Source organism: Danaus plexippus, chromosome 24 (assembly GCF_018135715.1).
Source record: "Danaus plexippus chromosome 24, MEX_DaPlex, whole genome shotgun sequence".
NCBI classification, from domain to species: Eukaryota; Metazoa; Arthropoda; class Insecta; order Lepidoptera; family Nymphalidae; genus Danaus; species Danaus plexippus.
In genome coordinates, this window is record NC_083552.1 from 4,397,950 (window position 1) to 4,425,878 (window position 27,929).

At 33.5% G+C, this 27,929-nt stretch overlaps 2 protein-coding genes and 3 non-coding genes across 8 annotated transcripts in view; 2 read left to right on the forward strand and 3 right to left on the reverse strand.

Annotated features, from left to right (window-relative positions):
* The window catches only part of LOC116775872 (chloride channel protein 2), a 38,478-nt gene extending 22,208 nt beyond the window's left edge, over window positions 1-16,270 (forward strand). For 3 of the 4 annotated variants that reach the window (XM_061524302.1, XM_061524300.1, XM_061524301.1), the window contains 22 exons: window positions 1,728-1,890; window positions 2,251-2,373; window positions 2,730-2,858; window positions 3,013-3,146; window positions 3,498-3,654; window positions 4,269-4,357; window positions 5,259-5,380; window positions 5,710-5,811; window positions 6,527-6,629; window positions 6,846-6,974; window positions 7,900-8,062; window positions 8,570-8,661; window positions 8,883-9,021; window positions 11,240-11,343; window positions 11,464-11,689; window positions 11,956-12,094; window positions 12,760-12,877; window positions 13,590-13,706; window positions 14,138-14,239; window positions 14,806-14,892; window positions 15,364-15,525; window positions 15,901-16,270. In XM_061524302.1, coding sequence (XP_061380286.1) covers window positions 1,728-1,890; window positions 2,251-2,373; window positions 2,730-2,858; window positions 3,013-3,146; window positions 3,498-3,654; window positions 4,269-4,357; window positions 5,259-5,380; window positions 5,710-5,811; window positions 6,527-6,629; window positions 6,846-6,974; window positions 7,900-8,062; window positions 8,570-8,661; window positions 8,883-9,021; window positions 11,240-11,343; window positions 11,464-11,689; window positions 11,956-12,094; window positions 12,760-12,877; window positions 13,590-13,706; window positions 14,138-14,239; window positions 14,806-14,892; window positions 15,364-15,525; window positions 15,901-15,915 — 2,715 coding nt within the window. In that variant the 3' untranslated portion in view covers window positions 15,916-16,270. Of the gene's footprint in view, window positions 1-1,727; window positions 1,891-2,242; window positions 2,374-2,729; window positions 2,859-3,012; window positions 3,147-3,497; window positions 3,655-4,268; window positions 4,358-5,258; window positions 5,381-5,709; window positions 5,812-6,526; window positions 6,630-6,845; window positions 6,975-7,899; window positions 8,063-8,569; window positions 8,662-8,882; window positions 9,022-11,239; window positions 11,344-11,463; window positions 11,690-11,955; window positions 12,095-12,759; window positions 12,878-13,589; window positions 13,707-14,137; window positions 14,240-14,805; window positions 14,893-15,363; window positions 15,526-15,900 lie in introns of those variants that run through there. The other variant, XM_061524303.1, reaches the window with a different exon arrangement.
* Trnas-gcu (transfer RNA serine (anticodon GCU)) lies at window positions 7,414-7,495 on the reverse strand. Its single transcript has one exon. It is a non-coding gene; the product is annotated as a tRNA-Ser (tRNA).
* Trnas-gcu (transfer RNA serine (anticodon GCU)) lies at window positions 9,583-9,664 on the forward strand. Its single transcript has one exon. It is a non-coding gene; the product is annotated as a tRNA-Ser (tRNA).
* Trnas-gcu (transfer RNA serine (anticodon GCU)) lies at window positions 10,253-10,334 on the reverse strand. The gene has a single exon. It is a non-coding gene; the product is annotated as a tRNA-Ser (tRNA).
* Window positions 16,271-19,321: 3,051 nt separating the features above from the next.
* LOC116775993 (inhibin beta B chain) lies at window positions 19,322-27,030 on the reverse strand. The gene is made up of 5 exons (XM_032669064.2): window positions 26,667-27,030; window positions 21,524-21,630; window positions 21,139-21,357; window positions 20,635-20,910; window positions 19,322-20,551 (listed from the first exon to the last, which is right to left on the reverse strand). Exons 1-5 carry the CDS (start codon window positions 26,965-26,967, stop codon window positions 20,390-20,392), a joined length of 1,065 nt encoding a protein of 354 aa, XP_032524955.1. The 5' UTR covers window positions 26,968-27,030; the 3' UTR covers window positions 19,322-20,389.
* Window positions 27,031-27,929: the final 899 nt, after the last annotated feature.

Here is a 27,929-nt window from a genome sequence, read left to right on the forward strand (position 1 = left end):
AGAGACAAATAGTCGCAGATGTTTAAAATTGTTATCTAACACGAAACACATTATCTCATTAAAATAAAACCAATTATTTGATTGTTTATTCACGAAGTATATTATATATATATATATATATATATATATATATATATATATATATATACAACGTCTTGTCAGCTTGTCATCAAACGTATTACTAATTGGTTATTTAAAACGAAGATTTATTATTAAAGAGAAAATTAATTTCTATGTAATACACATACAGACAGAACAATAGGAAAATTCTTTAAAATATATTTGAATATAATGGAAAACGTGTCCAGCGATCTGATAACAGGAAAGCTATTCATCTTATTATCATATTTCCTAGTAAAATTCAGCAGACGTAAATTTAAATGATTTTCCTGTTCAATGTCATTATACATCAAATACATCCGTCTTTATACATAAAATTTCCACGACATCTTTAAGAATAATTCATTTATTGCATAAATATAATAAAAAACATTCTGCTGAATTTTTATATATGGATTCAATCCAGAAACATCTTCATTTGTCATCAGAACTTATCATTAACTTTACAGTTAATAAAAAAATCATGCACAATCATTAATAAAAAACGGCTAAAATATAAACTAAATTTCTTTGTGAACTCGTTTAAAATTTATATATATATACTGTCAAAATTTTTTTCATTCATTATAAATTATATTTTTTAATTATATAAGTACGTATATAAACGAGAAACACTAAAAAAATAATAATTACAACTAGTATAAGCAAAAGTAATGCGATTAAAATCTCCGCCTGTACGCTTACCTCGTGTTTGCATTCTCATACTACATACGATGCGTAAACCTCCTTATATTATAGTAACGTAGCTTGTTTGGTTAGAAACGCGAAACACGTCGTATGTATTGTGGCGTTTCAAACTTGTGCTAAGCATAGTTACTGATCTTAAGTGTAATGTACATACATACAACTTAAAATAACATAGTATTATTATTCTTAACAACAATATCATGATTCTCATTAGACGTACCAGAGATTTGTCACGACAGTAGTTTCTTGAAATTTTAATTTACATATCGTATACTCGTTTGTTACAAAACATAATGATTTTAAACCACTCTTAAAGCTCAAGAGTAAATGGTCGAAATCACATCAATTCTTCAAACGACAAAACTGTATCAGTTTTCCGTCTCATAATAAATAAGTTTAAAAATATGAAAAAATTTAGACGAAACCTGAATATGATTAAAAGTTTCTGAATATCGCACAAAAAAAACATACAATTCCATTATCAAATTTGTCCGTTAAACAAATAATTGCAGAGTTAATTTAGGTAGGCAATCATTTATGTTGAACAAACTAGATTATCGGCGTCGTATCTCATGTAAACAGAACCTGGATTCAAGGCTAGTGTTGAGATTAATCGCAGTTAATTATCTCCATTCAATGTACCAGTAATACATTTTGGAAAATCTAAATATGCTCTTAATATGATAGTCGAAAATGGATACAAACCAAATCATTGATAGGGGAAACCGTGTTCTGGTGAATTTTTCGTTGATATTTATCAAGAATGTTATAATTTAATTTTTGATTCAGAGACATTTGCTAATAGTTATCTTGCACAATAAATTATATTTTCGATAATATTTATTTTAAAAAGTCATAAGACATCATAATTTAAAATAATTAAAGCCAAAATTAATGCGAAAAAAATGTGTCATTCCTAGATGTATGGTCGCTACCAACGCGATTTAAGCGAAGCGGCCAGAGAAGAAGCAAGAAGACTAAGGAGACTGCGGAAGAAAAGACGAAAAGACGATAAGTTACGGCAAAAAGAATTGGAAGCCTCAGGAAAACATCGCCCCAGAGGAAGGTTTTTTAAAGTATTAGGTAAGCTCCGTTTTAATAGATTCCGGCTGAAAATAAAATTTTGGGCATATAAATATTGTTGGGGATAAATAATTCCTCTTAAATGCTGTGGATAAACAAAAATATGTGATATATATATATAGAATATATCGTTATATAGTATATACAAATAAAACATTTCATCCAATTAAAGCGAAAAGTTATCAAAGAAATATAAAAGACTAAAGACGTACGACTAATCGTAGCTTTGACTTGTACTGCGGACTCATTGACGCATTTTTTACGATTAATCTCTGGTTTCTAATATAATGATCGAATACAGAACATTTCCGTAGTCGGTTAAAAACAATGTAAATGTATAAACTATACGAAGCACCGCAGGCTACATTTGGCGGAATACATTCGCACGTCTCGGCGAGGACTGGGTCTTCCTTGCGCTGCTGGGCATCATAATGGCTGTACTAAACTTTGCCATGGACAAGGGCATTGCAGTATGCAATAATGGTGAGTACAACAGTCGCAATTAATAACTTTAAAAACGCCATTTAGTGGATATTTTCTGCCATCGTCTAGTACCAACAAAAATATAAATATATAAGTATGTTTTAAATATACACTTATCGAAAAACGCAATAAAATCTTTGCCTACCACCTCAACCTCTCTCTCTATTTACGTATAGGTATATGATATAAAGAGCTTTTATTTTTGTTCCATGCAGGACTTAGGATGAACAGGTAATCTTGACAAAACACTCTAAAAATGTTTATACAAGGTTAAACTTTATATTTTTCCAAAAAATGTTCACATAGTCTTAGTCAATCTTTCACTGTGTATTTAGTCTAGGAGCTATTGCTTCCAGCTCGTATGTGGATGTATAAAGACCTGGCCACGTCTACCTTCAGTCAGTATGTGGCGTGGGTCTCTCTGCCTGTTTGTCTAATCCTCTTCGCTGCCGGCTTCGTCCATATCGTCGCCGCTCAGAGTATTGGTAAGTAAAACTAGACAAAGTACGATTTTGGATACCTAATTATAGTACTTTTTTGGAATCTTCCCAATAAAATGATGTAAACCTATTTTTTAATTATATGATCAAAAATTCCAACTGGTATTTGAGTTGCGACTTGTGGTTATTCCAAATTCAGGTTCTGGCATACCAGAGATGAAGACGATTCTTAGAGGAGTCCACCTAAAGGAATACTTGACGTTCAGAGCTATGGTCTCTAAAGTTATCGGTCTGACAGCCACCCTAGGATCTGGTTTACCACTGGGTAAAGAGGTAAGCTTAACACTAGTTAAAACATTATTTTATTATCACGTTTGCACAACTAACAATGATTTATTTTAGAAGGTTCCCAATTCTATTGTCTTAAAAGATAAAATATATGTATTAAAAACATGAAAAATTGCGATTAATCTTAGGTAAGTGTGTTACAATTTCCCTGGTTCACGTTCCTTTAACAAAAAAACATAAAGCGAACACCCAAGAAACAAATAAACCATATTCCATTTCAATAAACCTGTTAATGAAAAGGTCTATAACTTAGCAAAAAAAACTGGATTCCCTTACTCAATGAAATTCTTATTTTATTCTGGTTCATCTTATCCCTTATTATGGCCATCATTCCAGGGTCCGTCGGTACATATAGCGTCTATGGTGGCTACGTTGCTATCTAAACTGGTGACCACCTTCCAAGGGATATATAGTAACGAATCTCGGACAAGCGAGATGTTGGCTGCTGCTTGTGCTGTAGGAGTTGCTTCCTGCTTTGCTGCCCCAGTAGGAGGTCGGTTCGCAGTACTAGATCACACACACATACACAGAGTCGTACACAGGCAAACTAATCTTATTTCAATTACAATGATTAAAATAAAGTTACGCCTCTTAGACAGTATTGTATCTATAAATAATACTGACAATAGGATTATTTGGTAGCAAAAACTCTGTTTTATACTTTATTTTTTATTCCCACAGTCATACTCTCAACAATTTATAAATTTATAGCAAAATCTATATATCCCAAGAATTTTGAATCCGAGAATTGTCTTTAAAATGTTCTCGACGTTTAGTTATTACTTCTTCTTTAATATTTCTTTTTAGTATAAGCTTTTTACGCAGTTTAGAATTTTGTTTAAGTATAGGAGGGTTCAATATAAATTACCAATGTAACAAAAATAGCTACAAAGGTAAAATATACCTACTTCTTTATTCTAAATTCCATCTCAATATTTTAGAGAATAACAGTTCAGACAATAAATCATCAAGTTCCTAGTTTCGTCTCAATTGCAACACAAATTATGAAATAAGTTTTAAAACGGGCGATATAGGTTATATGGACATCTTCAGCCTTTAGATTCAACACCTGGAATTAGCAATTTTTTTTACTAAATATTTTTCCAGGTGTGTTGTTTTCCATCGAAGTAACGACGACTTACTTCGCGGTGAGGAACTACTGGCGAGGATTCTTCGCTGCCTGCTGCAGTGCTATTGTACGTGGGAACAATTTTAACAACTGTATAATGAATTCATATTGCACTAAAAATACATTATTGCGAAAAACGTCATTGTGAAAAACCATGCCCTACACTTAATGATAATAATCTATTTCCCCCAGAACACCTGTAAGTAAAGTTCCAAGTGCTATCATTTCAGCGACGAAATAGATAGAGAAGGAAAGGATTATAATAAAATAACTATAGGTTTTAGAACTTCCAGCACTCAGATAATAGAAATACACTCGGTTTTAATTAGCTACTTGTTGATTTTCGACCAATCACTGGCGATCCAGCATATGAGATACAAATGACTACTGGTCCAAAACTTATGATGAATTTTCATCGTATTAAAGAAACTCCAACTTAATAAATCTCTTTCAAATATAAGAGACAAATTAAGCGAATTTTAAAGCGCGTCGTTGTAATATAATAGAGCTTACGGTTCCTTAGGAAACCTACATCCCCAAAGACCATGCCATCTAGGTGAATAAGTATGACGAGGTCACTAACGAACTCACTAGGAATAGATTCGTCGTGGATTTGTACGCGGCACAAGTGGGAGCGAGAGTTATGACGGCCAAATCTCTCTACAGCCTACTAAAAGACTTGGGCCTGTCCAGAACTAATATCAGTTCATTCTTAGAAAGTACTTCGAAGGCAGTCCTAGTAGGATCTTTCAAATTTGGTTAGGTAGAGAGAGGAGCTTGGACATTGGGGGTGAGCGTTTAACGCGCGTTAGATAAGGGCCCGTTAAACCTACACCTTGGTCGCAAGTTCTAGGCACTGTTGAAGCTCCTCTCACGGTGAACGCATGGAATGCTAAGAGGTTTTGTCTCTTTATTAATTGTATGTATGTATGTATGTTTGTATATATTTGGTGATATTTTTTTCCCAGATGTTCCGCCTACTATCAGTATGGTCCGGAGCTTTGCCCACAGTGAAGCCTCTCTTCCCCACCAGCCTCCCTCAGGACTTCCCTTTTGACCCTCAAGAGTTCGCCGTCTTCGTACTACTCGGGTAAACAGTATTTCACTTCTAACACTCTAATAAAATGATCTTAAGAAATTAGTGATATTGAAATCACTAAAATGACTTTCAAATATGTAGTACAAAGTAGAATATCATAACTAAAATTTTATTATTCGGTCGTAGCAACTGAGAAAAGATTTTTAATACTGTAATTAAATGTGTACTTAGGGAATTGCATTATAAAAGCTGAGGAGAATAAATATGTGTGTGTACGTGCGTGTTTGTCTGTGTGTGTGTGTGTGTGTGTGTGTGTGTGTATGTGTGTATGTAAATCTCTATAAATATGATTTACCAGTTTGTATACAACTTAATCGTAGTATCGTCTGCGGGCTGATGGCAGCCCTGTGGGTGTTCCTCCACCGCCAGTACGTGCTCTTCATGAGAAACACCAAGGTCCTCAGTAACTTCCTACAGAAAAAGTATGTATAAATAATGTATTATTTCACACTTTGAATATATGGAAGATTAAATCTTTCTTTATGTTAAAATATACAATATTATAAAAAAAAAAACGACTGATTTTTTAATGTTTTGGTCATGTAACAGTAATATAAAATCCAATAATCGGGCAAATTTTTAATGATATATGATTCCTTAGCTATCTGAGTCTTCTTCGAGCTGGTACTGAAATGTCCTAAAATCATTAACCATATTCTCTCACACAAAATTGTCTATTATATTTGTATTCTAGGAGGACATTATATGATTAACTATGGTCCTAACTGTGTTGTCAATAATAATAAAATAGCTACTGTGTGTTAAAAAAGACAAAAAAAAGACTGTTACTACAAAAAATAAGGGGTGGGACTGGACATTTGAGTTTTGACAACATCATAGATTAACAGTCCATCAGCCATTTGACAGACCTCTAGAGCAGGAAGCAATATTAATGTCTTTTTAAGACATCTAAACAGACATTAGTCCGTGGGGGGACGCTCGATACATATAACAGTCCATCAAACGCCTTGACAAGACGTTATTCATTTAAGAGTGTTTGGTGAAATTGGGTCGTAAGTCCTCTGGCAATTTTCAAGGAATATCTTTAAGCAGCTGGTACTATCCAGGTCCAGAGGTTACAGCTCTCTAGTAGCTGAATGTCAGCTGTAAAATAATTGGTTCGTGTCAATGTTCCAGCCGCTTCATCTACCCTGGAGTGATGACCTTGGTTGTGATGTCCGTTCTGTTTCCTCCCGGGATTGGGAAGTATATGGCGGCTGACCTTGGAAACCAGGAACAGGTATACACATAACTTTTTATGACATTTCATGATAGGATATGATATCATATTAAATTTTCTCGCTGTTAATTAAAACCTTGGCATCACAATTTTATGTTTACATATAAATTTATTTAAATCTATATGAAATGCATTCTGTCGCAGCAAGTGTTGACAAAAGTCCATAGTAATAGAGTATCATTTGTATATATTGTCTTATATATATGTATTTTCCAGGTTTTGTCTCTGTTTTCGAACTTCACGTGGTCCGATGCGTTGACAGCGGAGCAGGCGGCGCTGGTCGACCACTGGCGGACCGAGGACGTTGGACACTTCGCTGTACTCGTTATTTACTTCTTCAGCATTGTTAGTATGACACCAAAAACAATATATATATAATATAAGGTATAAGATACCAAAAAAAATATGTCAAAATACTAAACGATCCAAAATAAGAAAAAAAATGTCTCATTGTCAAATCTTTGTATCTTCCAAAAACATGGACATAGAAAAAAAAAAGGTTTTTACTTTTGGATATTGCGATGGAACCAGTAACTTTTTGGGTTTAGATAGGCAAAAATTATGCTACCAAAAACAGGCAAAAATTGACAAAAAATTACTTCTATTGAATAAAATATTTGAAAGGAATTTGTAGTATTGATCAAGTTGGGATATTTAATCTTATAGTTACGTTATAAAATATACAATAAAAAGTGGTATATTATCTCCCTCTTTTTGCAACATATGAAAAATATACCAATGCAAGTTTTGAGGGCAAAATATAATGAAGAGTTAGAAAAATATCCGACGAGGATGGGATTCGAACCCACGCGTGCAGAGCACATTGGATTAGCAGTCCAACGCCTTAACCACTCGGCCACCTCGTCTTAGCATATCGCAAATAAATATATAAATATAACTTCAATGAATCTATACAATAGTATTTAGTACTTTGGTATTACGAGCAAAATATTAGAAATTAAACGATCATCCACGGGCCAACATCTTTGTATGGATAAAATACCGTATTACGAGTGACGTAGCTGACTCCGCGGAACCAACAACACAAGCAAGGGAATGTCATTGCTATCCTAACATCGGGACAATCATGTAGTCTTAGTTATAGGATATAAGTTTTAATATGTAATTCTTATTATAATATACACATAGTAAGTTCATAGTTTTCCTGGAACCTCCGGGGGCTGTGAAACGCATCCTGTATAATTACTTTTCAAATATTAGGAGTTTATTCTACATAGATCATATTTTCCTAATCCTATTCTTGTTCCAGTTCTTCCTCAGTATGGTTTCCTGCACACTTCCGGTTCCTGCTGGTATATTCGTGCCAGCGTTCAAGATGGGCGCCGCCCTAGGCCGGTTTACTGGAGAAGTGATGCACTACTTCTGCCCCCTTGGCGTCGCTTACGGTGGACACATACAGAAGATACTGCCTGGTAGGAACACACAATACTACTTTGGTAGTACACTACCAGTTCTGTTATAACTTCACACACACTACCATGATTCTGACACACAAACATAATGCGAGAGTGTGGGTAATGTCACTAATGCCAAATATAATGGCTTTTCTCTTCTATAATGACATTGGTCTTGACATAATTGAATAAAAAATTTATTGTGCGCGGAGTCCCACCGCGTGGAAGAAGTGAAACTTCGTAATGTCGCAATGAGAACAGGAAGGGTTGAAATTGATTATTAAGAAATTTTTAGTGTTACTTTAAGACTAACTTTTTTAACATTACGTACAAGCCACAATTGATCACCCGCATGCGTTCGAGCGCCACGCATTCCCTCTCGCTCTGTCTCTTTTTATGGGAAAAGGAATATTAAACTTTTAATGCAACCTCGTAAAACCAATGTTATATATATATATAACATTGGTTTAACGAGGTATAATTACTTAATTTTATATATCTATCCAATTATTTGTGTGTTTGTAGGTGGTTACGCGACAGTAGGGGCCGCTGCGTTCACCGGGGCCGTCACTCACACCGTTTCTACGATCGTTATATGTATTGAGATGACAGGACAGGTGAGTGCCTATAGATTTATATGGATGTAAACTGTAGTCAACTACACAAAATTTCACCTGGAACATACATTAACTCAAATAATCCCTTTAAACATCTCGGTACCACATACAATACAATTATATCATAAAAAGGGACGAAGTACTTCATATTAACCAAAAAAAAGTATGATGTATGTATTTATTTAAACTTGATGACGTCACAATACCCCCCTCCCCTCCAGGTGACTCACCTGCTGCCTATCATGGCGGCGGTGCTGTCCGCTAACGCGACAGCGGCTCTGCTGCAGCCCTCGTGCTTCGACAGCATCATCCTCATCAAGAAGCTGCCTTACCTGCCCGATCTGCTCTCGTCAGCGAGTCGTAAGTTCAACTATTATCTGACCTTTAGTGTAGGCCTATATGAAAATTTTAGCTTCGTATCAGAAATTTTGGGGACCATGTAACTGCTCTTGTCACCAAAATATTACGATATACGTGGATCCAATTTAAGTTTGACGTACTTCTAACACATATCTGTTTTCGACTGCTATCATTGAAATACTTTTAAAAACAAGTTTTAACGAACCTATTAAATAATATAATGTACAATTGTTTGTCCCTTATTATCGCAAACAGTAATTAATTCATGTTTTGATAATTCAAAACATATTTTTAAGTAAGGATTCATTATAAAATACTTTTTATAATTATATGACAAAATAATGATTTTATCTGTCTATTACAAATGGCACTATTTTAAATTTGAAACCATTTTGACATGAATATAAAGTTACCAATACTGGTCCTCAAACGAAGCCTCTTTAATCGATGGAGAAATCATAAATTTTGATACAACCTATGTCAGTGGCAAAATATTTGAATAGAATAATTTCTACATTATTGTTTAACCAACCGAACAAATATTGTATTCGTTCATCACAAGACGAGGTGGCCGAGTGGTTAAGGCGTTGGACTGCTAATCCAATGTGCTCTGCACGCGTGGGTTCGAATCCCATCCTCGTCGGATGTTTTTGTCATTACATACTAATAAAATATACAACATTTTAAATAATAATAATATATATATATATAACTTGTAATGCCAACGAAACAAGATAATTTTTGTAAACACGGCGTCTGTGTGAAGACCAGTAAAATTCTTGTCCTATCACCTAAATAATAATTAATTATTGATTAAATATCTTCATTTTTAATTGCGTTGGCTAGATTAAAGTATTTATTGAACATTGCTATTTAATTATATAAATATTTATAAAAATAATATACCACCAACATCCGGTGGAAAACTCATAAATCTTTATGTTTACCTCAATTTATTTCTATGATAAAAGTTGCCATTAATCATCAGTATTCACAGTATATACTTAATTTTTGTTTTAATATTCACCGTCATTCGTCAATGATAACAACTTTTTTCAAAAAAAAATATTCAAAAAGATTTCTACATAATTTTCTGTCCAATACTAAGTATCTTTAGACCTTAACTAAAAATTACAATTCCTAAACCTATATTGATATATATATATATATATCATTTTAGTTTTCCTTTATATTACGTCACTATTCTGATAATTTGAATTATAAAAACATCCGACGAGGATGGGATTCGAACCCACGCGTGCAGAGCACATTGGATTAGCAGTCCAACGCCTTAACCACTCGGCCACCTCGTCCTCCAACTAAATATTCAATAACACGTAAATACAAAAAAAATAATTAAAAACCATAATCCTGATTTATTGCTATCGATAAGAAAATAATCATAATTAATTAACTTGGAAATTTTTATTCAATAACATAGAATAATTTTTAAGATAACATTCGCTTTTTAATAAAATCAATAGTTTCTTTATTTCAGACCATCCTATAGGCTGATAAACGTTTAGCAGTACATATTTTTTTAATTCCAGAAAAAAAAAACATCTCAAGAAAAATAACTAAAATAATGGGTATTGATTTAATACAATCTGATGCAAATAATACTTCATTATATGAAATAAAAAATTGCTTAAAAATTTAAACATCATTAGCTAAACTTGTATATATTAATGTATTAAAGCGACAACCAAACGCTTCGCTTTATAGAATTCATGGTTGTTTGCTCTTAGTATGCTCTTAAATGCTCTTAAAGAAGAATAATGAGTTTGGGAAAGAAATAAATACAACTAGGACTTTTAGGATATATTTTATGTGGACACACAGATGTAAATCACGGGACATATTTAATGACAACAATACATAAGTAATATGTATGGCGAGCAAATTTGGAGTTGCTTGACTGACACTTACTACACTCGTGATGCAAACGATCGATAAATGTTATGACACAGAAATTATTACATTCAATTCGTAGTAAGGGTCATTGGTCCTGAAGATAGGAAAAATCTCACAAACAACGGTCTGTCAGGAAATTGTTAGATGAAAATCACTATTTTGTATTTCATACTTCAAAAGAAAAAAATATTCTTGAATATAATGTTGTCTACATAAAAACATGTACAAAAAATTGTAGCCCTTATACTAATTGTAATAAAGTAGTATATTCCTATATGATGTAAGCATGATCTCTATCTGTCAGGTATGTACGATATATGCGTGGAAGACTTCATGGTGAGAGACGTCAAGTACATCTGGAACAGGATGACCTTCCAGCAGTTGAAGGATTTGCTTAAAGAAAATAAGGTATTCATAACAAACCTCTTCATTGATACATGTCTTCTGCAACGGTCCAATCATCACTTTGTTTGCGAAGAGTATAATATCACGATAATCAGAAGCTAACCAATTACTATCTTCTTGCAGTCTATCAAGAGTTTCCCACTGGTATCCTCCCCATCCTCTCCCGTGCTCCTCGGGTCCATCCATCGCTGGGAGCTGGTGCGCCTGATTGAGCAGCGTGCTGGACGAGCCAGACGGCTCCAGGTTGCAGCTTTATGGAGACGAGAGGCTGAAGCTAGAAGAAGGCCCTCCCGCTTTGAAGTCACCGCAGCCTCGCTTACTGATACCAGCAAGGCAGGGCTCGTACCACGTAAGGACCTTGCTTAACTACTAATCATCTTAATAGGTCAAAGGTCAAAACTACGATATCATTTCTGTGGTTCTTGCCAATACCTATGGATATTGTGATTTTATTCTACTTCGATATTTTTTGATCCTGGGACGTAAGTCATTGTCTAAGCTTTATTTGACCAACATAATTTTGATTATTTTTTTTAATTTATTTATACTTATACTTATAGCTTAATATGCAATTAATAGCGAGTGAATTTTATCACGACCTACATTAACTTCCAGCACCCGGCCAGCTGTTCCGCCCTAAGTCTATCTTGAAGAAGACCAATTCGTTCACTCTAACTCGTGGTCTAAGTTCACCTTCGACCCCCTCGACCCCGCAGCCTAATGTGTACACCACTGTAACCGGCGCGGAGACCAGGTACCACACACCGTCTTTATATATACAAAACTCTTTTACCGATAGCTTACCTCAATCGAAGTACAGGAAGCTGTTTAACCGACTTTAATAAAGGAAGTCTTTGAGTTTACAAAGGAAGTACCGATTTAAACAATAATTATAGTCGTCATATAGTGGACATAGACTATCATTTATCATATATTGAATAGTTTTTTGACAATGATTTAACACATATATACACAACATACAGATTCTAATTATTATATCTGTATGTGTCGGATTAAATGTAACTTTTTTCTAAACATTCCTCACCATAGGAGTCTCATGTTATATTCTATAATCCGACACTTTCGTCAATCCGATTCTTCCGTGCAAAATGTTTGTCGGATATCCGGGACCATTAATGTTTAATATTTGTCTGCACAATGAACGTACATTTTCTAGAAACCGTATATTAGTTTATACATTAAAAGTCTATTCCGGTTATTCGCCAATGCAATTAATATGAAACTTCTTGAAATCTTCTCCCTGACTTGCACTTTATTTATGCGGACAAAAGTTTGTGAGACCAACGGTAGATTTTCATTTTGTAGTTATTCTTAGATTTCTTAACATATTTGTTCTATTTAGATTTTATTCCTTATATTATGGTCTATATTTTTAGTACATACAACCATAATTTCCAGGATCCGCGCGGCGTTCGAGGCTATTTTCAAGCGGTCAACTTTGCTGCCGGACGTGGAGGGTGGACTCGGAGAACACGGCCTGCCCAGGAGTCCGTCCATCAACAAGAAAGTACAATTGGTATGGTCGACATTTGTACCTTTTGTACCTTTGATACGATTTCTTTTTTTTTAACACAAAGGGGTCAAACGAGCAGACGGCCTACCTGAAGGAGGTAGTTACCATCGCCAGTGGACATCCGCAAAAGTATTTTGCGGATGCGTTGCTTCCCCTTTTTGGGGAAGAGGGTGAGGAAGGGCTGGGAAAAGGGAAAGGGCAACCGTCTCTCTCACTCATCGAACGAAACTACTTTACGCCGATCTTCTGTGTGAGGGTGGTACTTCCCGCTCGAGCGAGCCCATATCCAAGCAGTAGTAGCTTGACCACAGCTAGGCTCTACCACCATTTCTTCTTTATGATACGTGATACCTGAAAAATTGGAATCTATACAAATAAATGGAATTACATTTTATTTTCAATATCAAAATAACGGCTTGTTATTATTCATATTGATTAGTGGCAGATATACCAAAAACTTATTTGACGATTTTATGTCTGCCGGTTTGTTCCGACGAATCTCTGAGACGGAAGGACTGATTTTGATGAAATGTTCACGAGCGGATAGCTGACGCAAAAGGGAGAAGTTGTCTAGTTTTACCATAAAAAAATATTTATAATGACTACTAATCACAAAAAAAATTTTCTTTGATCATTGATTCCTAAGAAGTGTCACATTGTCATAGCTATATATGATGTATTTTTGTATGTTAACTAATAACCAGTGTATCTTCAGCCCCGCGAGCGTGTATGTGACATGTCCCCCGAGGATCAACGAGCCTGGGAGATGATGGAGATGTCCCGGGAGATAGACTTCGATAGAATGCTGACCATCGTTCGGCATAGAGATATGGTAGGTGGTGCCATGATATACTGTGATGAAATTATTTCTATCCAGCTTTTATTAAACCACGGACAGACAACGTGCAAGTGATCCGAAAAACATAGTTTTATATATTTATCATATTTGTTTTTTAAATATTAATTTCTACATGCTTTGTAATATATTCTTAACTGTTACCGGACAAAAAAACCTGCCAAAGTCACGTGACAGCAATAATCTATTGATATTATTATATATAATATATTTACTCATATAGGAAGCAAAGGCGGTCTTATAACTATACCATACAACCTGCGTTTTTTGAGAAAATTTGTCTTAATATGAAATTGACAACCACAAAAAAAATCCTTCTATACATAGATCAGCATTAAATCATAAATAAAATTATGTGAAGCGATAATGGACCTTATTACTATGTGTGTTATGGTCGTTTGTTCCAGACGGCGGAGGAGTCCGATCATGACGATGAAGACGACTCGCTGTACGTGTGTCACATCGACCCAGCGCCCTTCCAACTGGTTGAGAGGACCTCGCTTCTTAAGGTAACGCATGATACATTCTCAAATCATTCAACATTTGATAATCTCATATTTTTTCCAACATCTCCATTTTTCTACCAACAGTTGAATTTTATATTATTATTTTGAAAATATTATTTTGATCAAAATCAGGAAAATAATTTCGTTTCAAAATACTACCAAATAAACACAAAGTAACTAAATGGTTTACATAATCAATTTTATGTATTAATATCAAAAATATGTTATCTTCGAAGAAATCAACATCTTTCTCCTGCTGGTTAAAAGTCACTTAAGTTAGATTATGTCTAACTTCCATAAATCTCTGTCACTCGTCTCTCCACCGGTCTCTTCTCTGGTCTCTCCACCGGTCTCTACCTTTTCATCTCCACAGTCATAGCTTTATTATCTTCTCGTCTCCTCTCCGTATCAGGACGTTTCTTCCGGGGACTCTCACTCCTTCTCCTCTCATACTTAACACTCTTCACATAAGGTTAAATATTAATATCCCTCCTATTCGAAATCGCCTCTCACCCTTACTAGCTCAATTAAATAGTGAAAAACTAATATATTCTCTTTCTCTCTCCAAGGTCCACTCTCTCTTCTCTACTCTCGGCGTGAGTCGCGCTTACGTCACCGCTATAGGAAGACTTATCGGTGTTGTAGCGCTTAAAGAGGTAACTCAAACATATTAATATATACAACAAAAAATGTATCTTAAATGTCCCTAACAGTGTTTATGACATATTATATATATATATATATATATATACAATAAACAATTCATATTAAGTATTTGGTTGTTCAATTATTTAAGAACTAAGAAAAACATGTTGCATACAAAACTATAACAATAATATTAGCAATACGTGTAGCAGTACTCTTACTACGAGTTCGCAGTCGGACACTAAACGCACACAGTTTACAGTTCTTCAATCATATACTGTCGTGTGATAACTTATGAATGAAAACCGGCTATATGTATGTTTTTTCCGTTTAAATATATGATTATGACCCAAGAAGGTATTTTGTACTAAAATGGAGTAAATTAATTGAAAAAAGATACACAGAATTAATTTATATATATGTATATAGGTAAGCCTGATTTTTTGTGTCACACTATATTCTAAGTTATAATCTGCTTATAGCTTCGGAAGGCCATAGAGGACGTGAATTCCGGTACATTGACCCCCACCAGCCACACCGCTGCGGCGACGTCGCTTCCGGTCCCTCGACCTCCGACTGTCCTGGTCCAACCGCCCCGGGAGCCCGCTCCCCCCTCCGACAAAGACACCGACAAACTGACAGTTGTAAGTATTACGGTAACACGTGACTCATATCTGTTCAAACGAATATATTTCATAATATTAAAGAAAACATCATTATTTTTGGTTCAGTGAGTTTAGATTTCCCTCCAACTATTTTGTCACATATATTTATTTTCTATAATTTTAACTGAGCCTACAGTCGAATAGCTTATTTAGTATTATCCCTTTCAGAGCAGAATTTTTTGGATTTTAAAATTTGTAAGAACCAATTTTATTCAAGTTATAGAGTGTGGAAATATTCAAAAAATTTATAAGTTTTCATTATTTTCCGAGTAAATTGATGTTTTTTTGTGTGGTCAAAACTGAACATTCGGCCCTAAGTGATTATAACGACTGACAATACGAAACTTGTTCCAGGCGAGCGAGAAATGACGAAGCGTAGGGCTAGTGATATTAAATACAGTATTATAGACGCGGTGCTAACTGAAGATTTATTTATTTTACGGGTGATACTTGAGCCTTCGAAAACAAGTCTAAAAGACACGTGCCATTGTTGTTTGATGTACTGTGATGTTAAACAGATTATTGTCTGTATTGGAATAATACATTATTGATTATTTTTCTTATTAGAACATCTATAGGTATTAAGACGCTTCGCTGTCGGATCTTTTGTGATTTTTTTGGCTATATTTTATGTTAACGTATAATTCGTCCCGACAGCTGTGAGTATGATTTAGTCTGTTGTGATCTGTTGCTTTTATCTAATAAATTATGTGTTGTACTTTGACTGTGTGTTTTATTTTACAATTTTTTTATATTTACGATATGTGATAGAACAGAGAGCATGATTTACGAGGTTTAAATTCCTTGGTCTTTTAGTCACTGGTTTTGCACGCCACTGCGTGACTTTCTAAGTTGATTCAAAAAGAAATATTAGTTACCTTTTACTAGAATAATAGATATATTACCTATAGTGTGTGTTACATTGTTATGTTTGGTTAAGTTTGACTAGATGGCAGCACCGCTTTAGTACAATCCCAAGAGAAAGATTGTCTATGCTTCTGTATTTATTCTCACACTTGTTCAGAAATAATGTTTATATAATTAATGAATTTGGATGTATTAATTAATAACGAACACAAAACAAACTACATACAGCACACATGAATACGTTTGTCATTCCATGTTCCTGTAAAATCCGGTTAATATTAAATCCTATATCTTATTCTGATGTCTAAACTGCATTACTGCAAAGTCCGTTAACATGTTTTTGTCTGAAAGACTAACAAAAATTCCTACATCCTCGCAAACGTAGCATTTATAATATCAGTAGGATACAGACTTTAGGTCTCATAGATTTAGAAATGTCCTATCTTAGTCTGGCAATATACACAGATATACAGTGCCTCTACTTAAAATTTGGTTCCTAAGGGTACATAAGTACGCCTATCTTAAAGATGTAGGACAACAAGACCTTAATAGTAAACGGCTCGATTTCTTAATATCTTCTGGGTAGTAAAGGTAGAGACACTTATTTATTTATCGCCTTTCGCCTGGAAAAGATCGATCAATATTTATTGAAGTGGTCTGGAGTATAAAGTCAAATTGATGCTTCTAAAAACTTTGTGCATTTCCTCAATTAACTTCTACTCCATTAGTACAGACAATTTCCTAAGCATTGTCCCTTTTGAGCGGCAAAAACCGACATGATCAGAGGACCTACAAACGTACAAACTAAATTTTATACTCTTCCGTTAAGTAATATTACTTGTAATTACTACTACTATACTATATAAGAGAAAGCTGTGGTACTCAAGCCCATACAGAGAGGGAAAAAGTTAGGATGCTCTCCAGTCTAAAGAAGCCATACAAAACTTAATATGTTCCAGCTGCCCTTACGCTACGAGTTTGAAGAGCTGTAAGAAGTGTTTTACTATATTATTCCACGCTACTTCTAAACCATCTCTAAAAAGAATGCGCTCGTTTTTGTTATCTTTTACTTCTTTTGTCGCCTGCGAAAACCCAAGCAGGTCAAAATGATCCCTTTCCTCTATTTTAGGTTTATTATATCGATATCGATATTTTAGGTTTATTAGGTCGATAGGTACTATGGCTACCTCTATTAAACGTAGTCTATCATTGACTATGAATGTGCGAGTCAAGCGATTGAAGCGTCTGTTTGAGAATTCTGATTGTGCTCTAATACTTTCTTAACGTGATTTTGGGTGCTAGTCTTAATCGGTTAGTACTCCGTCAATCGCAACGGAAAGGACATGCTCTTGAAAGGGCTAAACAAACGACGTCCGTCTGTTTGACTGTTCTTTGTATTGTGGACTTGAGAGGCATGAAAGTTCCAAAGTAGAATCAGACGAATATATTCAAAAAAAGCATTGATTTTCATCTCCGGGATGTTGTATGGCGTTCATGTCGCTGGCTGGAATGATCAGCACAATTTTAAAAACAAAAAAAAAATCGTCTACTTAATGTCTACTAAAATATATGTCAGTGTGATACATATTTAGATGTTAGTAGTCAAGTGACATGGAAATTTCTAGGTTTTTTAATGAGGAAAAAAGAAATAGGGACGGCAAAGCGACAATTTGTACGACGTAAGTGTAACCTTTAACTTTGAAGCGGTTGTTTCTAATGATTTTATGGTTCGCAATGCATGTCATTAAAAAAAACTTTGTCTTTAAATCTATCTGTTGAAAACCGCCAACGAGATGCAACAGCCCTATCATATCAACAAATCTAAGAAACCATGGGCGTTGTCCATTGTGACTAGCAAAACTTAAAGAGTAGTCGATATCCCACAGACTGGTTGCTGCAGCGTTGTTTCCATCGAGTATATGAATTACAATTTGCAAAGTAATAGTATTACAAGATTAAAACTGATTTAGAATTTCGCCAGTGCCTGGTATACCTGAAGCGTTAAAGAGGTGATGGTGTGATTAGCGGCTTTAATGAGGTCGGATGCTGGAGGAGTGATGAATACTCTTCGGATTTCCGGTGTGCAATGACAGCTTTTACCAAGCGCTTTGCTTCCATAAATTTTTACTATTTCCATGATTAATGAATTAATTTCCTGCGATGGCTTAAACTTATCTACTCGCATTGTGTGCTTAATATTTATTTAAAGCTACCTAAATCAAACTTCTGAGAACTGTAATCAGATATGGCCTCACATATTTATTTATTCACAGTAAATAATATCCATAACTTTGATTTTAAGAAACACATTGCGGGGAATGTCCGACTTGAAAATTATCTATTGTTATAAGCTAACAATGGACGAAAGCAAAATTTCTAAGCCCTTCAGGAATCATGTACAACTTTTAAACATTATTTTCCTAAGTCTACAGACTTAAGAAAATACGAAAAAACAAAAGATCAATAGAATATACCATAACAAGCTATTGAAAAGTTTGTGCGATAGTAATTTTGTCCCTCCTCGAATATATATTAACTTAAACATACACAGTTCCACTTTGTCTTTTTATATTTTTGTAGTTTCTACAAGTCATGATCAACAGTAGGTATGTATCTTTACCTGTAGTAGTTTATATAAAGTCATGATCAACAGTATGTATTTACCTGTTTTCTTTTGGGATACTTCTATACTTGCCAAATTATAAGATCACAAGATTCGAATTTTCTTAAACTGTATTGTCATGCCGTTGTTGAAAAGATTTAGACATCTACATATATTAAAATAACGTTGTATTGGTGAACTAAATTGTGCTTTAAAAATATAAGAAGCGATTGTTTAATTCCTACTTTTCTTTTATCTAAAACACAAACATCTCTCGCGTCGATGAGTTTAATAAAATATCGAGTGTTAAAGAAATTTGTTTATTAACTCTGACTTAATCTATAATACTAGGACGCCGGGTTCGACGAAAACATTAAGTACATGAGACTAAACCCGGTGTCCCTGCGACATTAAAAATATAAGAACATTCTGCATCTCATATAAATTAAAATATCAAAGTACAAAACAATTAATTAACTCAATAGATTATTTACATGTGCTTAAGGAGACTACTATTACAAACGTCGCTCATAGCAGGACGTTAGAGATTGATTTTGATATAAAAATTGAGTTTTGAATGACTTGAATCCTTGATTTTACTTGAAACATGTCATCGAGGTATTGTTTCTTATAAATATAAGTAAATAACTTAATCATTACTATCCACACATCGCTATGCTAAGTACTATAATATGATAATTTATCATACAAAAATTTGGTACACACGCCTGAGATTGTTTGAGATTTATTTATATAAAAATAATAATCGGACCAATTGTTTTAAATGTTTTATGTCGGCCACTGACCCGGCGTGATCGAATATATTGAAATATATGTCATTAGATCGTAAATAATGAATGTTTTAAACTGTTATGAGTTTAAAGGCACACTTATATTTTTAAGAGATAAATATATCGTAGAGCAAAGTCCTCTGTAATTAAGACCTTATCAATTGCACTGCGTTTAAACAAATGATTTATTGCTTACTTTTGTTTACGTCTCGTTTCGTCTCGATTCAATATTTCATATAATATTTAAATTTCAAAGTTCTCATCAATGTAACCTTTCATATATACTTTGTTAATGCCTCCCACAATCACAGCCCGTGTACCAAAAAACATAATTATAAATCTAATAATATAAACACAAACGTACCGATTAAATAAAGTAAATGCACTGATGTTAAATAACATAGAATATAAATACATCACAACATAAAAACCTCGCAAGAAATATCACATGTTTCTTAAGTAGGTAATCATCACCGATATCAATAGTAAATATTACATAGCATTAAATAACTTAGGAACCAAAAGGCGAAACATCGAAATTAAGTTAAAAATTATCTAATTAGTTTTGATTTTTTTTATATCGTCACATACAACCACAGGACTCTACGACCATATTCGGTAGAGTTTTTTGAGTGACGGTGTTGTTGGAGTCCATGTAGAGCAGTTGTAACGAACTGAAGGTAGTCGGCGCACAGCAAGGCTTGAACTCCCCTCTACGATTATCGTTCACCGAATAGAAGTATTTCTGTTGAAATACATAATATATAGTAGACATACATAAAATAATTTTCTTATTAATCTTAATATGATCAGAATGATATTACTTACTCTGATTATATTATGGTGGTAGCTGTCAGCCTGTGAGACAGCGTATATCGGAGCGCAGTTCCCTTTACAGAAGTATGCGTGGTAACCCTCGGGTCTGATGATCCAGTCGTCCCAGCCAAGTTCCTTGAAACTGACGTATAACGGCTCCCGACAACACTCGCTGGTATTTGCCCCACACTCCAGGGTCCTCCCTCGACGACGTTTCCCAGCATACTTGGTGTAAAGCACCAGGAACGGTCGGTGCTTCTCGTGAAATGAGAGAGGAGCACGACGGAGCTGTTCAAAAAATTATATTGTTATATCAGAACAGTTTTAGAAACACTAAGATAAAACTATTAATTATCATACGTATTTTTATTATAAAAAAGTTACGCTATTTATAGACCTTTTTTATCTTTAGGGTTCGCTTATTATTTTACTAATTATTTTGTTTATATGTAAGCTGAAAGTTACTCATATAATAATTGCTATGTTTTCTTAATTAAGGTTAATAATTCCTCTTACCTGACACGTCCTGCAGGCTACGTGAAGGGTGTGCAATCTGTCTCTGCCTTCTAACCAAACTCTCACCGCCCAAGCCAGCTCCACTCTGACCCAACCTTCCAAAATATCAGTTTCTTTGATAGCTATAGGTTTGGTCTTCTTGAACTTCTGTTGGCTGTCCCAATGCGCAGCCTCAGAGATCACGAAAGTCTGGTTATATTCATCGAGAGGATCACGCTCCTGTGGATAAAATACAAGTGATGTTATTATGGAGAAAGCTATTTATAGTCAATAAAAAGTTTTGTCATCGTAAAATGGATATAATTTTTTTTGTTTATTCCGAAGATTCAATTACTTTGTATTAAAAGACTGTATCTTCATACAAAACTCGAGTTAATGTATGTACCTTATAGAACCAGAGTTCTACCACAGTGACCTCCTCTGGCTCTACATCTGGAGGTAGTTCAAACTGCAGACATATGAAAGGATAGCGCCCTGAAGTGAGACATTCACCTGGAACAATATTCAAAGTTTAATATAAATAATAAGCGGAATTCATTGTTTTATTAATGAATCTAAGGCGCGGAGGCCTGGAGGTAAAAGGCCCGCCTCTCACACGTGAGGGCGCGGGTTCGGAACCTGGCAAGTACCAATGTGATCTTTTCCGAGTCGTATGTACTTTCTAAGAGTATTTTGACACCACTGACGGACGGGAAGGAAAACATCGTGAGGAGACCTGGTCTTATAATTTCAAATTATAAGATTAACTTCGCCAACCCGTCTTGAGCAAGCGTGGTGATTAACGCTCTAACCTTCTCCGTGTGAGAAGAGGCCTTTGCTCAGCAGTGGGCACCGATAGGCTGATGATGATGATGATGATGAATGAGTCCTCAAGATCATGAATGATGTAATCATAGTAAATTCATACATTTGTTTTCCTTACGAATATATATTTTTTGTCAGTTTCTGTAACATTTTCACATATTTTCATCCTATTTATTAATTATATTTATAGGCAAATTATATATATAACGTATAATGAGACACAGCCATAGAGAATTGCCAAAATGTATAAGCAATTTTCTATAAACTTTCTTTATCTCGAGCGTTATTGTAAATTGTTTTAATGTTTTATATCACAATAGGTATAATACACTTAGTGAATTATCAGACGACCTGAGGTCATTCCTTGCTCCAATTAGAGGAGGTCGGATAGATCGACATGACGGACCAATTATTTGGAAATAACCTTATTTAGAATCAATAATGTTTTAATAAAATCCAAGTTTAGGATATATAAACAATCTGCGTAGACAGAACCCAATGATTATATCCATTACAAGGTATACATAATACTGTACTATAAACAACTATACTATAGTGTTACGTCAAGTTCGCAATGTCACACTAAACAGAACGTCTTCACTTCCTTAATAAGCCCGCACAAAAAGTAAGAAAATTCATTGAATGAAACACGTAAGTAGTGTAATTATTGAAACTTTTTGTAGGCATACTGTGTTGATTGAATGTTTATAAACACATATATAACATCGTTCGTCAGTATCGCTTCCTTGTTCATTCCTAGTTAAGCTTTCATTATGCGATCACGGCCTCGGAACGTGACACGCGCGTATATGAGCTGTATTGAACTTAATTTAGACCTATTTTGAATACTTTACGCTTGTTATACTAAATCTTTATGTAAACTAATCCATTGAGAATATTTGAGTGTCGTCCGGTTGTGGAAGATAACAGATTATATAAAAAATACGCAGTTAATTTGAACGTTATATTTACATATCTTATCATATAAACGATTAATCCGTAATAAACATACAGCAGACAGATAAAGAGTTTTTCTTTTAATAGAAATAACATATAAAAATATTGTTATATATACATTGAAAAATTTTATTCAGATACGAATTTAAACTAACGTTAAGCAATAACTTACAGCATCACACGAAGACATTTGAAACGTTCGATATTTTTTTAAAACAAATATACATAGTAGGGGTCGTCTATTGTCAGCGTACTATCACACGGCGTCCGCGTGACATTACACAGATTAAAGTTCTGTACATGTAACAGTATTTAAAATCTCTTATAAGATAATAAAATACCTGGATGATGATATGCCGTTGTAACTGGCATAGATTCAATGGGTGATAGGTCCTTATAAGTGTTATTGCTTAAAATCAGACCATGGTCATTGTTATTCTCTTGTCTAAATCACTTTCTTTAGGAACGAGAGTGCATCTCCTACTCCGTGTGACCAGTGTTAAGGGCGACAACCTCTTGCTACCTTGCCGTAATGCTACAATTTATTTAAATGACAGCTAAGAGTAACTTCAGTGAAAATTACTGCAAATCGTAGCAGCGTTATCTGTTGTCACTATTGATGTTTACGAGTTAAACAATTTAATCATCTCGTGACTAATAAACAATAAGTAAAACCTTGGTTCCAATTAAAACAAACTTAAAACTTCATTACAATTTCTAAATATTTATTAAACAAAAATTAAATATCCATTAATTAATATTATAGTAAATTAAATTAATGGTGTAACAAAATCGATCTCCTTTCACTATTTGAACCGAGTATATTACGAAGACTTGTTCGATTCACTGTCATTTGATTATCAATGTTATATTTAAAACAATATTCTTATTATTTTGAATGATAAAAACTGTCTCGGCTCACATGTCCTTATCACATTCCATAAATAGATATTGAACTTTCGATTATCTTTCGGTGAGACGTGGCTGAGACGTCACGTTCTTTCTTTTCTATGTTAGAAACGTCTAAATCACGATAATCGCACTTAAATGATCCAGGTCACGGGTTATCAGTAAATTAATTCAGAAAACCGATATAATAAGAAACTTAACGGAGCCATCGCGACGACACGTGCTGTTTTTTATCATTTTTATAATTTAATATATATTATAATCACTTTAATTACATAAAATATTTTTGATAGCAATCAGTTAATTCTCTCAACCTCTAGTTCTCGCACTTTATTTAATTAGCAAGTCATTTATATTTACGAAATAATATGATATTACCTACTCTATTGCATATTACACATATCATAAGCCATTATGTTTTAAATACCAAGTCTTAAATACAACACATTCTCCTTAAATACCTACTTAATTTTAATCATTAATTTTTCTGCGGTTGTAGATTGAGTCTCGTGACAACGCTCAGTTTAGATTACACGACTAGAAAAGAACATTAAAACAAGATGCTATTAAATTTTTTATACAAGTTAAAATTTTGCGTGCACGAGCGTAGACATTACCGAACGAGTAACGAACTTTGAACCGCGGATTCAGTTATTGTTTTGCTAAGAATTCTGATATAATGAAAAATATACCGTTGCTGCAAAATAATCTAATCAGACAGAGGAAAAAAATCAAAAATACTATTTCCAAAACGTAAATTTTCTTGTAAATTACATAAATTTATAAAAATAATAGCTTGAAACGTACTCGTTCTATGGTATCGTAATTATCTTAAGATTTTATAGACGTATTTATTGAATATTAGATGACACTATATCAATTATCACTCACCCACAACAGTAATAGACGTATTCTTGATTAATAACTTAATTATTAACAATAACTCAAAATAATTACTTTTAGTAAACGGTTTAAACAAAGGGTTACTATAAAGTTCCAATATCACATCTAGAAAATGCCATTACAAGCTTTAGATTAGTCTTCTTTAAATAAATACTAAGTAATTATTTATTTAATATTCTTTGGAAATAGTTGATGTCTAAAAATATTTAATCTATATTAGTCAGGTAGACAATTTCAAGGTTCAAAGTTCACAGTAATCAGGTGAATAGGTTAAGCGCATTAGTTATGACATCAAGTGTTGCATCATCCGTGAATGTTTTTCCCGTAAATTTTAAAATATATTAATATAATCCAAATCAATTTAAATATGACATTTGTAAGGAAAAAAAACCCTTAAAAATCTATTAAACTTTTTTGTGCAGAAATTATTTAATATGTAATAAATTAAAGTGATCAGCAACGTGCTTTCGTTGATCGATATGATAAAACAAATTTTAAGCTTCTAACCTGTCGTTTAAATTGAATATCGAATGAAATTAATGGAAGTAATAAGACATAAAGGAAAAATTTATGTTTAACTAATAGTTATCTTAATTTTAGAAACTTTCTGCAACTGTAAGCATATCGTAAAGCGGAGATTGTAATCAAATCGAAAACACTAAGACAGCAGACAGGGAAATCAAATAATATTTCTTATACTATATATAACACTAAATAATACACATGTATTTTATTACATGCCCCCAATATAAACATATATATGTATATTTTATTCACATAGCTCGCGAATCAAATAACAAGAGACATTGATATTAGATAATTTTATCAGAACACATCGCGGAAGTAACCGTGAACCTGGTGCCACGTCTGTACTACGACTTCATAGACATAGAAACGCTTATGACATTAAGATTGAAAGACGTTCCTATGCTTTAACCGACATTAAAAAAAGAGGTGAATGATTTTTTTTTAAAATATATTTTGTAACTGTTTCCTGAGTCATGAGTTACTTCAGGTAAACTACAGAAAGTTAAACGAAGCTGTAATAGTTTCATCCAAATCAAAACACTCGATCAAGTAAATCAAATTTAATTTTTGTTTTTTATTTTTCACCCATAGATTATTACCCAGCATTACTCGCTAGTAATGATAATTTTGTGAAAGATTCGATCTTATAGCACCTTACTGCTACTGTTAAAACAAATCATCTATCAGTTAACTAACAAATGAACCAAATCGTTTTTGTTTCTGATACAACTTTATAGTTATTCTCTGACCAAATTTTTCGATATTTTTTTAAATTAATATATTAATTTTCCAAGCAATTTCAAAAACTGTCCCCATCAAATAATTATAAGAGCTATAAATAACGAAAATAAAATGTATTTCAAAACACGTTTTTTAATATATAATTTCATGCAATTTAAATTTCTTTAGTACAGATAATAAATAGTTATTATCTGTATTTTTTTAATATCTTAATGATGGACGCCTCATATCCGACCGGTCCGTACAAAGAGTAATTTACACCGGACTAGACACAATTGTAGTTATTTATATATATGTATATATAATTGTAATGGTTACACTATTTTTTAAATTTTTATTATTTTAATTTTAAATTATTTGTTCTGTTATTAATATATATATTTTCTTTTAAACAATATATTATTTTAGTACAAAAATGCCATCATTATTTTGAGATTATATTACACAACACTATTGGTGTTTTGAAAAGAGAAAATTATTTTTAATATAACGAAAAACAGTGGAATTTAAAATCTAAATTTATTATTAATTTTATATTAAAAACAGTCAAAAGAAAAACTTTTTTTTTTCATTTCTAACTGATTGGATATTCATCGTGATTTTCGTCGTCTAAATTCATTATTTTATTTATATTTTAATTATATCATTTTAAATCAAAGTTACAACATTTCATTAACATATATTACCTTCCACTGGGAAAATGATTTTCTGTTCAGTTCTTCCGTAGTAATCGTTGAACTCCGATGGTTTGTCAGTGCCCTGGCTGGTCTGTCCCTGGGCGACTGGCATTGGCAGGCTGTTGACTGGCACACTGACGTTCGGCTTCCGGCTCAGCCTCAACTTCCTCAGGATCTGATGTTTAACGAACTGTATCCTTACATCCGTAAGCTCAGTAACACTAAGATCACCGTTCGCACAATTCGCGCACGCCATTTCCCCCAAACTGTACAAATTTATAACGAGCAATAACACGATGGCACAATTCATTTTTGTGTTTATGTTTTTTATCAAGTAACGTTGTACACAAGCGCGCGCGTCCACGGTCGTGAGCTAACTGATCGTTGGTCCAGATTCCCTCTCTATATAATGAAGGGATGTCCCGGTGATGACTGTGGCCAACCAATCACACACAACATTACATCACTTCGTAAGCAATACACACGGCAGCATGACTTTGGATGACGGAACTTTATTTCGTTTGAGCTTATTTTAAATTTGTTTAGTTAAAATTATCTTTACCTTTCTTCTTAAAAGTCGATAATTTTAAATAACTGGTAATTTGAATGACAATACAGAAGATATTATCTTTTAATTTGTAATATATATAAAAGTTATACACAATTAATTAATTTAATTTAAGAAAATGATGTTTTGAAACATATATATATATATATTTTGTTGATTTATAAATAATACTATTTTTTTTCTTATGAATTACGAAAATATTTATGACATAGAAAATTTTCGGTTATTGAACTTAACTTAACAGTGTAGTTAAACGTGAGGGATCACCGCACTTAAAGCAGTTTACTTTTATTGATTGACTATTAAAATGTTTGTAAACAGACTGATAAACATATTGTAAATTTTCCCCAACATAATTATTAAACACCTGAATAACAACGCGTGGTGATTAATGCTCTAACCTTCTCCATGTGAGAAGAGGCCTTTGCTCAGCAGTGGGCTCCTATAGGCTGATGATGATGATGATGATGGTGATGATGAATAACAACTAAATTGAAATCATATCTCTTGTGTATTGTGATCTTGACTCGCGTAAATTAGTAGATATATATATATATATATTATTTTCAAATAATATTCGAATAACGAAAACCAAACTTTTAAACTGATAGGATTACATACATCAACATTCCATAAATACGCTCAGCGAGATAAATTAATATTAATCTTAAGTTATAAACACTTTCGCTTCGTTTTATGATTAC